The 17,048-nt window shown below is 37.1% G+C and overlaps 2 protein-coding genes across 2 annotated transcripts; one reads left to right on the plus strand and one right to left on the minus strand.

The window, feature by feature from the left end:
- Positions 1–8,713: 8,713 nt before the first annotated feature.
- Positions 8,714–10,691, plus strand: LOC146451897 (uncharacterized). The gene has a single exon (XM_085098379.1). It carries the CDS (start codon positions 8,857–8,859, stop codon positions 10,675–10,677), a length of 1,821 nt encoding a protein of 606 aa, XP_084954505.1. The 5' UTR covers positions 8,714–8,856; the 3' UTR covers positions 10,678–10,691.
- LOC146451898 (uncharacterized) lies at positions 10,675–13,104 on the minus strand. Its single transcript, XM_085098380.1, has 2 exons — positions 12,670–13,104; positions 10,675–12,265 (listed from the first exon to the last, which is right to left on the minus strand). The coding sequence occupies exons 1-2, from the start codon at positions 12,932–12,934 to the stop codon at positions 10,971–10,973; spliced, it is 1,560 nt and encodes a 519-aa protein (XP_084954506.1). The 5' UTR covers positions 12,935–13,104; the 3' UTR covers positions 10,675–10,970.
- Between the last annotated feature and the right edge of the window lie 3,944 nt (positions 13,105–17,048).

Consider the following 17,048-nt stretch of genomic DNA (forward strand, 5'->3'; position numbering starts at 1 on the left):
CCGCGCGCACATCGCAAAGAAGGCCTGAGAGTCAATGTCATCATCCTGTCACTAAAACAATAATAAACAAAATAATAGTGACATGTTGTCGCCGAAACGTCATGTTTTAGAATGCTATTACCATATTCATACTTGACTATTTACAATATTAAATGTGTTAAGGGCTAGGAAGCCTATATAGAAGCCGGGGGCTTATTAACTATAGGCTTCCTAGAACTATTGGATAAACCATAGAAGTTAAGGGTACTGATTGAAATTTCCACTTCAATTTTTTTTAAAGAAGAAAAAAAAGAAAAGGTAAAGAAAAGGTGTGTAGCTCAACAAAGAGTCAATTTAACTTAGAAAGAAGGAATTTTTCAAGTCTTTTGCCAAACAAACTGATAGTTTCACTGTTTTGAATTTCACGACTTAGCGAGTTGAAAAACGAAGGACCTTGAAAGCGAATTGAGAATTTTCGAAGATTAGTTCGACAATAAGGTATATAGAAAAGGTTGGAATTTCTTGTTTTATAAGAATGTATTTGACTTGCAAGAGTAAACGTATCACGAAAATAATTTGGAAGTAAGCTTCTTTTAAAAAGATACATAAATTTACCTATTTGGTATAAATAACTGTCAGAGAATTTTAATCTCGCTCCTTTCTTTTTATTTTGAAATGATCCAACACCCCCACCATCCACAGGTCCCTTGTGTAGGGGGGATGAATCTTGCACTCAGATAACGATAACTTGCCGCTCACGACAAGACAGTGAGTGAGGAGAACTGCCGACCACTAAGCCGAATATTAAGACAGCACCTTTCGCCACTAGCGCTCACATCAGCCGTCCAGAATTGACCTACATCCATATATAACATGGACAGGTGTCTTCCAAGTGGTACGTCTTGAGGTTTGACATGTTTGAGCATGCGTACTGCTAAAACTCATATAACGAATAGATAAATACCTCGTTGTTTATTTCAAGAAAATGATCAGGCAATGATCAAAAATATGAAAAGCTAGGGGGGAAAAACACACTTGTGATTAGTCTATAAGGTCACTTAACGACAAGGGAATCTTTTCATTATCTTAATTTTGTTTTATATAAAAAAAACGCTCAATGTTTGTGATTGTTCATTCTACCCAAGCCTTGGCATCCGTGCAGATCGACGTTGTAGTTCATATTTTTTTTTTTTTTTATCTCAGTTAACCCTTTAACCTCTAATATCAGAGAAAAAATTCTCCTATCTTGTCCTGTTACTTTTCTTATAAAAGTACTGTGGAGAAGTTATTACAACATCAGAAAATTCAAGTTGGGCGATCATATCTTTAATTCTCATGACTTTATGGGTTGAATAAGCATGGATATTACAAGGAGAAATTTGATGCTGATCACTGTTAGGGCTTAAAGGGTTAAGGTGGTCTTTCACTCAAGGAGTTAATTTGTTTGGTAAAAGTTTCCGGCAAAGTTCGTTTCCATTACTTATAGGGATTCACGCCCTGGCTTCAAAATGAGTCTTTTCCAGTCACATGTCATAATAGTTAATGATTAACCAGCATGCTAAGTAAAAAAATAGGGCTGTTGATTGCAAAGAACGATATCTTACTAACGAGAAATAGCTTTTCTTTAAATTGAAATGGCCCAAAATTTGATTTCTCTGAACAATTCAACTTAAAATGAGAAAAAACATCATTTTGACAACCACTCGTCATATAATTAGTTTTGACAAATGCGAGTATTTCGAGCGACGGGCTAAGCAAAATAAATTTCCACGCAGTTCGAGAAAGTAACTGACGCATTCGCGGAAAGTCTGATTGTGTCGATTAGCTAGGTAAACTTACGGTATTTAACTGAAAGGAAGTTTTCTCGCAAAGAGATGCACGTGCGACTGATAACAAGACAAGTTAGCGATGATTCTTGAAACGAACAAGTTCACAGCCACTGAGAATAATCAATGACATCGCTAATTCGAAAATGTTTCGTTCTCGCTCTGAAGCAAACACGACAGTGAAAAGAAAAAAACATAATGACAACTGGAGTAAACCAGTTTGTTTAAGTTTAAGGTGGCTTCTAAACAAAGCTCACTGAATCTAGTTAAACACAACAACACTGAACAGCAGACGAAAAAAAATGCCCGTAGAAACATCGTCGTAACTAAACACTTTGATTACTTAGCGATATGTGAAAGAGAAATACCAACTCTAACTGAATAAAACATGATTGTTCAAGACTTACTGAGACCTTTAAGTTGCTCATCCACTGACCGCGCGCACATCGCAAAGAAGGCCTGAGAGTCAATGTCATCATCCTGTCACTAAAACAATAATAAACAAAATAATAGTGACATGTTGTCGCCGAAACGTCATGTTTTAGAATGCTATTACCATATTCATACTTGACTATTTACAATATTAAATGTGTTAAGGGCTAGGAAGCCTATATAGAAGCCGGGGGCTTATTAACTATAGGCTTCCTAGAACTATTGGATAAACCATAGAAGTTAAGGGTACTGATTGAAATTTCCACTTCAATTTTTTTTAAAGAAGAAAAAAAAGAAAAGGTAAAGAAAAGGTGTGTAGCTCAACAAAGAGTCAATTTAACTTAGAAAGAAGGAATTTTTCAAGTCTTTTGCCAAACAAACTGATAGTTTCACTGTTTTGAATTTCACGACTTAGCGAGTTGAAAAACGAAGGACCTTGAAAGCGAATTGAGAATTTTCGAAGATTAGTTCGACAATAAGGTATATAGAAAAGGTTGGAATTTCTTGTTTTATAAGAATGTATTTGACTTGCAAGAGTAAACGTATCACGAAAATAATTTGGAAGTAAGCTTCTTTTAAAAAGATACATAAATTTACCTATTTGGTATAAATAACTGTCAGAGAATTTTAATCTCGCTCCTTTCTTTTTATTTTGAAATGATCCAACACCCTAACAAGAAACCCCACCATCCACAGGTCCCTTGTGTAGGGGGGATGAATCTTGCACTCAGATAACGATAACTTGCCGCTCACGACAAGACAGTGAGTGAGGAGAACTGCCGACCACTAAGCCGAATATTAAGACAGCACCTTTCGCCACTAGCGCTCACATCAGCCGTCCAGAATTGACCTACATCCATATATAACATGGACAGGTGTCTTCCAAGTGGTACGTCTTGAGGTTTGACATGTTTGAGCATGCGTACTGCTAAAACTCATATAACGAATAGATAAATACCTCGTTGTTTATTTCAAGAAAATGATCAGGCAATGATCAAAAATATGAAAAGCTAGGGGGGAAAAACACACTTGTGATTAGTCTATAAGGTCACTTAACGACAAGGGAATCTTTTCATTATCTTAATTTTGTTTTATATAAAAAAAACGCTCAATGTTTGTGATTGTTCATTCTACCCAAGCCTTGGCATCCGTGCAGATCGACGTTGTAGTTCATATTTTTTTTTTTTTTTTATCTCAGTTAACCCTTTAACCTCTAATATCAGAGAAAAAATTCTCCTATCTTGTCCTGTTACTTTTCTTATAAAAGTACTGTGGAGAAGTTATTACAACATCAGAAAATTCAAGTTGGGCGATCATATCTTTAATTCTCATGACTTTATGGGTTGAATAAGCATGGATATTACAAGGAGAAATTTGATGCTGATCACTGTTAGGGCTTAAAGGGTTAAGGTGGTCTTTCACTCAAGGAGTTAATTTGTTTGGTAAAAGTTTCCGGCAAAGTTCGTTTCCATTACTTATAGGGATTCACGCCCTGGCTTCAAAATGAGTCTTTTCCAGTCACATGTCATAATAGTTAATGATTAACCAGCATGCTAAGTAAAAAAATAGGGCTGTTGATTGCAAAGAACGATATCTTACTAACGAGAAATAGCTTTTCTTTAAATTGAAATGGCCCAAAATTTGATTTCTCTGAACAATTCAACTTAAAATGAGAAAAAACATCATTTTGACAACCACTCGTCATATAATTAGTTTTGACAAATGCGAGTATTTCGAGCGACGGGCTAAGCAAAATAAATTTCCACGCAGTTCGAGAAAGTAACTGACGCATTCGCGGAAAGTCTGATTGTGTCGATTAGCTAGGTAAACTTACGGTATTTAACTGAAAGGAAGTTTTCTCGCAAAGAGATGCACGTGCGACTGATAACAAGACAAGTTAGCGATGATTCTTGAAACGAACAAGTTCACAGCCACTGAGAATAATCAATGACATCGCTAATTCGAAAATGTTTCGTTCTCGCTCTGAAGCAAACACGACAGTGAAAAGAAAAAAACATAATGACAACTGGAGTAAACCAGTTTGTTTAAGTTTAAGGTGGCTTCTAAACAAAGCTCACTGAATCTAGTTAAACACAACAACACTGAACAGCAGACGAAAAAAAATGCCCGTAGAAACATCGTCGTAACTAAACACTTTGATTACTTAGCGATATGTGAAAGAGAAATACCAACTCTAACTGAATAAAACATGATTGTTCAAGACTTACTGAGACCTTTAAGTTGCTCATCCACTGACCGCGCGCACATCGCAAAGAAGGCCTGAGAGTCAATGTCATCATCCTGTCACTAAAACAATAATAAACAAAATAATAGTGACATGTTGTCGCCGAAACGTCATGTTTTAGAATGCTATTACCATATTCATACTTGACTATTTACAATATTAAATGTGTTAAGGGCTAGGAAGCCTATATAGAAGCCGGGGGCTTATTAACTATAGGCTTCCTAGAACTATTGGATAAACCATAGAAGTTAAGGGTACTGATTGAAATTTCCACTTCAATTTTTTTTAAAGAAGAAAAAAAAGAAAAGGTAAAGAAAAGGTGTGTAGCTCAACAAAGAGTCAATTTAACTTAGAAAGAAGGAATTTTTCAAGTCTTTTGCCAAACAAACTGATAGTTTCACTGTTTTGAATTTCACGACTTAGCGAGTTGAAAAACGAAGGACCTTGAAAGCGAATTGAGAATTTTCGAAGATTAGTTCGACAATAAGGTATATAGAAAAGGTTGGAATTTCTTGTTTTATAAGAATGTATTTGACTTGCAAGAGTAAACGTATCACGAAAATAATTTGGAAGTAAGCTTCTTTTAAAAAGATACATAAATTTACCTATTTGGTATAAATAACTGTCAGAGAATTTTAATCTCGCTCCTTTCTTTTTATTTTGAAATGATCCAACACCCTAACAAGAAACCCCACCATCCACAGGTCCCTTGTGTAGGGGGGATGAATCTTGCACTCAGATAACGATAACTTGCCGCTCACGACAAGACAGTGAGTGAGGAGAACTGCCGACCACTAAGCCGAATATTAAGACAGCACCTTTCGCCACTAGCGCTCACATCAGCCGTCCAGAATTGACCTACATCCATATATAACATGGACAGGTGTCTTCCAAGTGGTACGTCTTGAGGTTTGACATGTTTGAGCATGCGTACTGCTAAAACTCATATAACGAATAGATAAATACCTCGTTGTTTATTTCAAGAAAATGATCAGGCAATGATCAAAAATATGAAAAGCTAGGGGGGAAAAACACACTTGTGATTAGTCTATAAGGTCACTTAACGACAAGGGAATCTTTTCATTATCTTAATTTTGTTTTATATAAAAAAAACGCTCAATGTTTGTGATTGTTCATTCTACCCAAGCCTTGGCATCCGTGCAGATCGACGTTGTAGTTCATATTTTTTTTTTTTTTTTATCTCAGTTAACCCTTTAACCTCTAATATCAGAGAAAAAATTCTCCTATCTTGTCCTGTTACTTTTCTTATAAAAGTACTGTGGAGAAGTTATTACAACATCAGAAAATTCAAGTTGGGCGATCATATCTTTAATTCTCATGACTTTATGGGTTGAATAAGCATGGATATTACAAGGAGAAATTTGATGCTGATCACTGTTAGGGCTTAAAGGGTTAAGGTGGTCTTTCACTCAAGGAGTTAATTTGTTTGGTAAAAGTTTCCGGCAAAGTTCGTTTCCATTACTTATAGGGATTCACGCCCTGGCTTCAAAATGAGTCTTTTCCAGTCACATGTCATAATAGTTAATGATTAACCAGCATGCTAAGTAAAAAAATAGGGCTGTTGATTGCAAAGAACGATATCTTACTAACGAGAAATAGCTTTTCTTTAAATTGAAATGGCCCAAAATTTGATTTCTCTGAACAATTCAACTTAAAATGAGAAAAAACATCATTTTGACAACCACTCGTCATATAATTAGTTTTGACAAATGCGAGTATTTCGAGCGACGGGCTAAGCAAAATAAATTTCCACGCAGTTCGAGAAAGTAACTGACGCATTCGCGGAAAGTCTGATTGTGTCGATTAGCTAGGTAAACTTACGGTATTTAACTGAAAGGAAGTTTTCTCGCAAAGAGATGCACGTGCGACTGATAACAAGACAAGTTAGCGATGATTCTTGAAACGAACAAGTTCACAGCCACTGAGAATAATCAATGACATCGCTAATTCGAAAATGTTTCGTTCTCGCTCTGAAGCAAACACGACAGTGAAAAGAAAAAAACATAATGACAACTGGAGTAAACCAGTTTGTTTAAGTTTAAGGTGGCTTCTAAACAAAGCTCACTGAATCTAGTTAAACACAACAACACTGAACAGCAGACGAAAAAAAATGCCCGTAGAAACATCGTCGTAACTAAACACTTTGATTACTTAGCGATATGTGAAAGAGAAATACCAACTCTAACTGAATAAAACATGATTGTTCAAGACTTACTGAGACCTTTAAGTTGCTCATCCACTGACCGCGCGCACATCGCAAAGAAGGCCTGAGAGTCAATGTCATCATCCTGTCACTAAAACAATAATAAACAAAATAATAGTGACATGTTGTCGCCGAAACGTCATGTTTTAGAATGCTATTACCATATTCATACTTGACTATTTACAATATTAAATGTGTTAAGGGCTAGGAAGCCTATATAGAAGCCGGGGGCTTATTAACTATAGGCTTCCTAGAACTATTGGATAAACCATAGAAGTTAAGGGTACTGATTGAAATTTCCACTTCAATTTTTTTTAAAGAAGAAAAAAAAGAAAAGGTAAAGAAAAGGTGTGTAGCTCAACAAAGAGTCAATTTAACTTAGAAAGAAGGAATTTTTCAAGTCTTTTGCCAAACAAACTGATAGTTTCACTGTTTTGAATTTCACGACTTAGCGAGTTGAAAAACGAAGGACCTTGAAAGCGAATTGAGAATTTTCGAAGATTAGTTCGACAATAAGGTATATAGAAAAGGTTGGAATTTCTTGTTTTATAAGAATGTATTTGACTTGCAAGAGTAAACGTATCACGAAAATAATTTGGAAGTAAGCTTCTTTTAAAAAGATACATAAATTTACCTATTTGGTATAAATAACTGTCAGAGAATTTTAATCTCGCTCCTTTCTTTTTATTTTGAAATGATCCAACACCCTAACAAGAAACCCCACCATCCACAGGTCCCTTGTGTAGGGGGGATGAATCTTGCACTCAGATAACGATAACTTGCCGCTCACGACAAGACAGTGAGTGAGGAGAACTGCCGACCACTAAGCCGAATATTAAGACAGCACCTTTCGCCACTAGCGCTCACATCAGCCGTCCAGAATTGACCTACATCCATATATAACATGGACAGGTGTCTTCCAAGTGGTACGTCTTGAGGTTTGACATGTTTGAGCATGCGTACTGCTAAAACTCATATAACGAATAGATAAATACCTCGTTGTTTATTTCAAGAAAATGATCAGGCAATGATCAAAAATATGAAAAGCTAGGGGGGAAAAACACACTTGTGATTAGTCTATAAGGTCACTTAACGACAAGGGAATCTTTTCATTATCTTAATTTTGTTTTATATAAAAAAAACGCTCAATGTTTGTGATTGTTCATTCTACCCAAGCCTTGGCATCCGTGCAGATCGACGTTGTAGTTCATATTTTTTTTTTTTTTTTATCTCAGTTAACCCTTTAACCTCTAATATCAGAGAAAAAATTCTCCTATCTTGTCCTGTTACTTTTCTTATAAAAGTACTGTGGAGAAGTTATTACAACATCAGAAAATTCAAGTTGGGCGATCATATCTTTAATTCTCATGACTTTATGGGTTGAATAAGCATGGATATTACAAGGAGAAATTTGATGCTGATCACTGTTAGGGCTTAAAGGGTTAAGGTGGTCTTTCACTCAAGGAGTTAATTTGTTTGGTAAAAGTTTCCGGCAAAGTTCGTTTCCATTACTTATAGGGATTCACGCCCTGGCTTCAAAATGAGTCTTTTCCAGTCACATGTCATAATAGTTAATGATTAACCAGCATGCTAAGTAAAAAAATAGGGCTGTTGATTGCAAAGAACGATATCTTACTAACGAGAAATAGCTTTTCTTTAAATTGAAATGGCCCAAAATTTGATTTCTCTGAACAATTCAACTTAAAATGAGAAAAAACATCATTTTGACAACCACTCGTCATATAATTAGTTTTGACAAATGCGAGTATTTCGAGCGACGGGCTAAGCAAAATAAATTTCCACGCAGTTCGAGAAAGTAACTGACGCATTCGCGGAAAGTCTGATTGTGTCGATTAGCTAGGTAAACTTACGGTATTTAACTGAAAGGAAGTTTTCTCGCAAAGAGATGCACGTGCGACTGATAACAAGACAAGTTAGCGATGATTCTTGAAACGAACAAGTTCACAGCCACTGAGAATAATCAATGACATCGCTAATAGCCTTTTTTACAGTTCCCGGCGCCATTTTGAAATAGTAACCGCGCAAACACCACATCGAGGCTCGCGTTGACCCGCAAAACATAAACAGAGTGAAATCACAGCTGTTTTGCTCACACGTTCGTATATTTTGGTTATTTCTTTTCACTCTAAATGGTCATAAAATACAAAGACAAGGAAATCACGACGCTGGAAGATATTCAGAAGCTGAAAGTGAAAGAACTAAGGGATATTTTGAAGTGTAATTCTGAAAGAGCGGGCGGAACAAAGGCGGACTTAGTCCTAAAAGTTTACGCTTTGCTTGTGCGGAACGTGGTGAGGCCGGCCGAAAATGTCGAAGAAAATGCGGATAATAGTGGCCACTTTGAATACGAAGACACACTTAGACGGATTTCTGCTCTTGGATGGTCTACGGACCTGCGTCAGCTGCCAGAACTTAACTTTATCCAGCTGTACGACTACCTCGTTGTATCTACACGCAAGTACCGCCATATCGTGCTTAAGGGTACAAATTATAAAAAGTTGAAATCTTACCAATTTTTCTTTGAGGGAAACGTAAAACGACTGGAGAGTAAAGTTTACCAAGGCAAGACCTATGTCAAAGCTAGCGTTCTTCCATCTATGAAGAAGAATCCGTATAGAGTTATAGTAGAGTTCTCACCTCAATGTGACATATTGCGAGCGGCGTGCACGTGTCCGGCCGGGCTTGGCTTAAATGGAAAAGGTAAATGCAACCACGTAGGAGGCGTGTTGTTTGCTGCTGAAGATTTTACGAGAAGAGGATTACAAAAACATGCCGAACCTCTGACCTGCACATCGCGGCTGTCTGTTTGGGTTGTGCCTCGTAACCAAAGTGTTGCAGCAAAGCCACTTGACCAGGTTCTGATCAGAAAGATACGATTTGGGAAGAAAAATATTCGTCTCCAACCGAAGATTATAAAATTTGATCCAAGAGCGCCAAACCAGCGAACGACGGATGAAAAACATTTTAAGACCTTTTGTACAGGTCTTCAAAACAGTCTCCCTGCTAGTTCTTTTTTTTTATTTCATGACATTAAGTCAAAATGCTTAGAAGAGCCTGACCCTGAAGAGAAAGAGAAACCAGAGGGCGTACCCTTTAATGATAACTATGATATAGCTTCGAAGCACTTCAAATACATGGTTGATGAACACGTCTCTAACTTAGCAATTACCCAGGAAGAGATCCAGGAGACAGAGAGACTGACACGCGGACAAAACAAAAACAGTCTTTGGTTTGAAAAAAGGAAAACTCTCTTAACAGCTTCAAATTTTGGAAAAGCTGCCAAGACCAAAGTGGAGCCTTCAAATAAATTAAAGTCAATCCTCTACTCAAACTTCACAACAGATGCTCTTCAATATGGCATTGAATGTGAACCAAAGGCAGTGAACTTGTATATTAAGGAAATGAGAAAAAACGGTGTCAATGTTAAAGTTGAAGAGGTTGGATTATTGGTGTCTAAGGAGAAACCATACTTGGGAGCTAGCATTGACAGAATTGTCACCTTCAAAGATACAGAAGAAAAATGGGGAATGGAAATTAAATCTCCCTTCAGCAAAGCAGGAATGACTGTAGAAGAGGCATGCAAAACCAAAAATTTTTTTCTGGAGAAAATTGGTGATGGAACGGTGAGACTCAAACGGAATCATGATTATTATTTGCAAATTCAAGGACAGCTCTACTGTTCTGACTTAGATCTACAAGGGATCATTCTCACAGTTTATTTTGGAGAAGATAAACCACTGTTTTTAGAGAACTTTTACTCAGACAACACTTGGTCCAGTGACTGCCTGCCTAAGATTGATTTCTTTTACAGAAGGGCTCTTTTCCCTGAGCTTCTTACCAAACGAGTGCAGAGGGGAAAGCTTCTCTACCTCCATGGTGGGTGGCAACCATTTGGCCACTATAGCTGCAGCAGAACTGGTTTAAAATTAAGATTTGAAAGACAAGTATAAGCTTTACATTGATCTGAAAGTTTATTCATATTCAGGGTGCAAAGAAAGTTATTTCTACAGCTTGTCATTCGGGCAAGCTGAAACTAACATTTACTGGCCAAAACATCATTTCAACTAGGCCCCAAAAAGGTTTTGATGAGCATATTGATTTGACAGTACTTCTGTAATGTGAATTCCTCAAAAAACCTCACTTGCCCGTTGGGCCAGTTAAAAACAGAATCCACTAGCTCCGGGCTATCAGACACTAACTTCTTCAACAAGAAACATGGCAGTTAAGTCACCAATAGCGACAACTATGGTTTCGGATTAGCAGGTGTTAGCAAAGGCGGAAGGAAGTTTGTAAGAAGTCCACATACTGTTGCTATCTGCGTCGCATAGGGGCTAAGCGTATTGGGCAGATTACCATCTAAAATGTGGTAAGTCTTTATCCGACCAATTGCTCTTTCCACATGGATCCGTACAGAGGCAATGGTCATTGTTTCCTCTGTCTCTGCTGCAGTTAGTTGATTGCGTCCCGCTAAAAAGGGTGGCATATTGACTGTGACACCCTCGGGCACAATGTCCTTTATGTCAAAGCCACGGTCAACCATGATATTGTCTCCACTTTCAATTAAATCCAGCACTCCACTTTCTCGAGTTATTTGTTTATCAGACACTCGTCCACCCCAAAGGTCTGAAAGAAAAGACACTTGGCCATTTGGTGTGACTCCCACTAGTAGCTTCCAAGTGTTGTGGTGCTTGTAATCAGACCACGTTTCTGACTGTGCAAGCATTGCAGATGGACGCTGAATGAAAAGCTCAGTGCAGTCCAAAATTATTCTGGTTGTTGCAAATTCAGCAAATTCTTCTGGCATATTTTTGCGCACCAACTCTTGGGTTGGGAAAGGGAAAATATCTTTGAGTTCATAGTACAATAAATTAATCCACGTAATACAAATCCTTGACACAAGGCTGATGCTTACACCAAATCTGTCTGCGAGGTCCTGTACAAATAAGCCAGCCTTCAGCCGAATCAGTACTAACAGAAATTCATCTAGAAATGATAGTTTCCTAGAGGGTCCTGGTTTTTTGCGATTTTCATCCTCTTGATAAGGCTGACTCCCTTTCACAAGACGCTCTCCCTTCCAGTACTGCATCTTTTCTAATTTTGGCTCAATATATTTAAAAAAACTTATCAGTGCCTCATACGATGGAAACCCTGTGTAAAATAAGATGGCTGAGTTATCATCCTTTATTTTCTCTAAGGAAAATTGACGGCTTAGCAGAATCTCATTTTCACTTTTCACTTCTCTCAAACTTTCTTCACAATCGGCTAGTTTTAGTTCCAGCAAAGTAATCTGTTGTTGCAGTTGTCTGATAACACCATTATCAGAGGCGTCAGCATGATCCTGATCAACAGTGAATGAAGGCGAAGCTTGATCACTTGCTGCTGAAACTGTTTCCAAAGGCAGTGATAGATTTGAGGACTCTTCGAATGAATCTTCTACATCCATTTCCTCTGCAGAAACTGCTGTGCTTGTTACTCGTTCAACAGGGGCTTTACGGGTTTTTTTTTGTGAGGTCCATGAAAACTGCGATGGCTCAGCACCTTTTGATTGAAAGGTGTAATTTTTTACAATATGAAATAATTATAATAAAAATACATGTACATTGATAACAATAACACAGTGCTCGGGTCCGGTGTCCTCAGTGAAACTCATTGTTGACTGCAAGCTATTTATTCACACAACACTAGGATTATCTTTGATAAAAAAGAGACTGGACAAAGAAGGACTGAACATCAATTGCTATCGAAATACTACAGTCACTAAAAAACAAAGCACTTATAATCATTAATAATCATTATTCATGAGCTCAATAGCCCTATCATTATATTAAGCTTTGCAAATAAGATAAAAAGAAAAAAAAGATTGAGCAAAATGTAAGGGCACCTGCACTGAAAGGTGATATGCATATCATTATTGCTATAAGGTTGATGTATATTTCACAAACCTTTCTTCAAGTCCCAGCGGCCTGACAACTTTCTCACAATGTCCTCCTGCTTAAAATGTTCATTGCAAACTACAGTTGAACTTGTTACGGTAAAGCCATCTCTTCCATGTTGCCTCTTAATGAGATTACACCAGCGATTTCTTCGCTTGGGGCTCGTGGGGAATGTGAAGAAATGATAGCCACCGAAGAGCCCTTCGTCATTATAATAGCTGTTGTTACAGCCAAAAACGGCACAATGTTTACCTCTTTTCTTCGAAGACGACATAATCCAATCAAATATCAAAGAAACGACAAAAACAGCGAAGAAAAGCAAGGGAAAGCGTCCTTTGTTCTCATAAACACACCACGTGCGAAAATACGACTCAACGCGAGCCTCGATGTGGTGTCTGCGCGGTTACTATTCCAAGATGGCGCTGGGAACTGTAAAAAGGGCTATTCGAAAATGTTTCGTTCTCGCTCTGAAGCAAACACGACAGTGAAAAGAAAAAAACATAATGACAACTGGAGTAAACCAGTTTGTTTAAGTTTAAGGTGGCTTCTAAACAAAGCTCACTGAATCTAGTTAAACACAACAACACTGAACAGCAGACGAAAAAAAATGCCCGTAGAAACATCGTCGTAACTAAACACTTTGATTACTTAGCGATATGTGAAAGAGAAATACCAACTCTAACTGAATAAAACATGATTGTTCAAGACTTACTGAGACCTTTAAGTTGCTCATCCACTGACCGCGCGCACATCGCAAAGAAGGCCTGAGAGTCAATGTCATCATCCTGTCACTAAAACAATAATAAACAAAATAATAGTGACATGTTGTCGCCGAAACGTCATGTTTTAGAATGCTATTACCATATTCATACTTGACTATTTACAATATTAAATGTGTTAAGGGCTAGGAAGCCTATATAGAAGCCGGGGGCTTATTAACTATAGGCTTCCTAGAACTATTGGATAAACCATAGAAGTTAAGGGTACTGATTGAAATTTCCACTTCAATTTTTTTTAAAGAAGAAAAAAAAGAAAAGGTAAAGAAAAGGTGTGTAGCTCAACAAAGAGTCAATTTAACTTAGAAAGAAGGAATTTTTCAAGTCTTTTGCCAAACAAACTGATAGTTTCACTGTTTTGAATTTCACGACTTAGCGAGTTGAAAAACGAAGGACCTTGAAAGCGAATTGAGAATTTTCGAAGATTAGTTCGACAATAAGGTATATAGAAAAGGTTGGAATTTCTTGTTTTATAAGAATGTATTTGACTTGCAAGAGTAAACGTATCACGAAAATAATTTGGAAGTAAGCTTCTTTTAAAAAGATACATAAATTTACCTATTTGGTATAAATAACTGTCAGAGAATTTTAATCTCGCTCCTTTCTTTTTATTTTGAAATGATCCAACACCCCCACCATCCACAGGTCCCTTGTGTAGGGGGGATGAATCTTGCACTCAGATAACGATAACTTGCCGCTCACGACAAGACAGTGAGTGAGGAGAACTGCCGACCACTAAGCCGAATATTAAGACAGCACCTTTCGCCACTAGCGCTCACATCAGCCGTCCAGAATTGACCTACATCCATATATAACATGGACAGGTGTCTTCCAAGTGGTACGTCTTGAGGTTTGACATGTTTGAGCATGCGTACTGCTAAAACTCATATAACGAATAGATAAATACCTCGTTGTTTATTTCAAGAAAATGATCAGGCAATGATCAAAAATATGAAAAGCTAGGGGGGAAAAACACACTTGTGATTAGTCTATAAGGTCACTTAACGACAAGGGAATCTTTTCATTATCTTAATTTTGTTTTATATAAAAAAAACGCTCAATGTTTGTGATTGTTCATTCTACCCAAGCCTTGGCATCCGTGCAGATCGACGTTGTAGTTCATATTTTTTTTTTTTTTTATCTCAGTTAACCCTTTAACCTCTAATATCAGAGAAAAAATTCTCCTATCTTGTCCTGTTACTTTTCTTATAAAAGTACTGTGGAGAAGTTATTACAACATCAGAAAATTCAAGTTGGGCGATCATATCTTTAATTCTCATGACTTTATGGGTTGAATAAGCATGGATATTACAAGGAGAAATTTGATGCTGATCACTGTTAGGGCTTAAAGGGTTAAGGTGGTCTTTCACTCAAGGAGTTAATTTGTTTGGTAAAAGTTTCCGGCAAAGTTCGTTTCCATTACTTATAGGGATTCACGCCCTGGCTTCAAAATGAGTCTTTTCCAGTCACATGTCATAATAGTTAATGATTAACCAGCATGCTAAGTAAAAAAATAGGGCTGTTGATTGCAAAGAACGATATCTTACTAACGAGAAATAGCTTTTCTTTAAATTGAAATGGCCCAAAATTTGATTTCTCTGAACAATTCAACTTAAAATGAGAAAAAACATCATTTTGACAACCACTCGTCATATAATTAGTTTTGACAAATGCGAGTATTTCGAGCGACGGGCTAAGCAAAATAAATTTCCACGCAGTTCGAGAAAGTAACTGACGCATTCGCGGAAAGTCTGATTGTGTCGATTAGCTAGGTAAACTTACGGTATTTAACTGAAAGGAAGTTTTCTCGCAAAGAGATGCACGTGCGACTGATAACAAGACAAGTTAGCGATGATTCTTGAAACGAACAAGTTCACAGCCACTGAGAATAATCAATGACATCGCTAATTCGAAAATGTTTCGTTCTCGCTCTGAAGCAAACACGACAGTGAAAAGAAAAAAACATAATGACAACTGGAGTAAACCAGTTTGTTTAAGTTTAAGGTGGCTTCTAAACAAAGCTCACTGAATCTAGTTAAACACAACAACACTGAACAGCAGACGAAAAAAAATGCCCGTAGAAACATCGTCGTAACTAAACACTTTGATTACTTAGCGATATGTGAAAGAGAAATACCAACTCTAACTGAATAAAACATGATTGTTCAAGACTTACTGAGACCTTTAAGTTGCTCATCCACTGACCGCGCGCACATCGCAAAGAAGGCCTGAGAGTCAATGTCATCATCCTGTCACTAAAACAATAATAAACAAAATAATAGTGACATGTTGTCGCCGAAACGTCATGTTTTAGAATGCTATTACCATATTCATACTTGACTATTTACAATATTAAATGTGTTAAGGGCTAGGAAGCCTATATAGAAGCCGGGGGCTTATTAACTATAGGCTTCCTAGAACTATTGGATAAACCATAGAAGTTAAGGGTACTGATTGAAATTTCCACTTCAATTTTTTTTAAAGAAGAAAAAAAAGAAAAGGTAAAGAAAAGGTGTGTAGCTCAACAAAGAGTCAATTTAACTTAGAAAGAAGGAATTTTTCAAGTCTTTTGCCAAACAAACTGATAGTTTCACTGTTTTGAATTTCACGACTTAGCGAGTTGAAAAACGAAGGACCTTGAAAGCGAATTGAGAATTTTCGAAGATTAGTTCGACAATAAGGTATATAGAAAAGGTTGGAATTTCTTGTTTTATAAGAATGTATTTGACTTGCAAGAGTAAACGTATCACGAAAATAATTTGGAAGTAAGCTTCTTTTAAAAAGATACATAAATTTACCTATTTGGTATAAATAACTGTCAGAGAATTTTAATCTCGCTCCTTTCTTTTTATTTTGAAATGATCCAACACCCTAACAAGAAACCCCACCATCCACAGGTCCCTTGTGTAGGGGGGATGAATCTTGCACTCAGATAACGATAACTTGCCGCTCACGACAAGACAGTGAGTGAGGAGAACTGCCGACCACTAAGCCGAATATTAAGACAGCACCTTTCGCCACTAGCGCTCACATCAGCCGTCCAGAATTGACCTACATCCATATATAACATGGACAGGTGTCTTCCAAGTGGTACGTCTTGAGGTTTGACATGTTTGAGCATGCGTACTGCTAAAACTCATATAACGAATAGATAAATACCTCGTTGTTTATTTCAAGAAAATGATCAGGCAATGATCAAAAATATGAAAAGCTAGGGGGGAAAAACACACTTGTGATTAGTCTATAAGGTCACTTAACGACAAGGGAATCTTTTCATTATCTTAATTTTGTTTTATATAAAAAAAACGCTCAATGTTTGTGATTGTTCATTCTACCCAAGCCTTGGCATCCGTGCAGATCGACGTTGTAGTTCATATTTTTTTTTTTTTTTTATCTCAGTTAACCCTTTAACCTCTAATATCAGAGAAAAAATTCTCCTATCTTGTCCTGTTACTTTTCTTATAAAAGTACTGTGGAGAAGTTATTACAACATCAGAAAATTCAAGTTGGGCGATCATATCTTTAATTCTCATGACTTTATGGGTTGAATAAGCATGGATATTACAAGGAGAAATTTGATGCTGATCACTGTTAGGGCTTAAAGGGTTAAGG

The sequence above is a fragment of the Pavona decussata genome, unplaced genomic scaffold (assembly GCF_977016875.1).
Source record: "Pavona decussata unplaced genomic scaffold, jaPavDecu1.1 SCAFFOLD_381, whole genome shotgun sequence".
NCBI classification, from domain to species: Eukaryota; Metazoa; Cnidaria; class Anthozoa; order Scleractinia; family Agariciidae; genus Pavona; species Pavona decussata.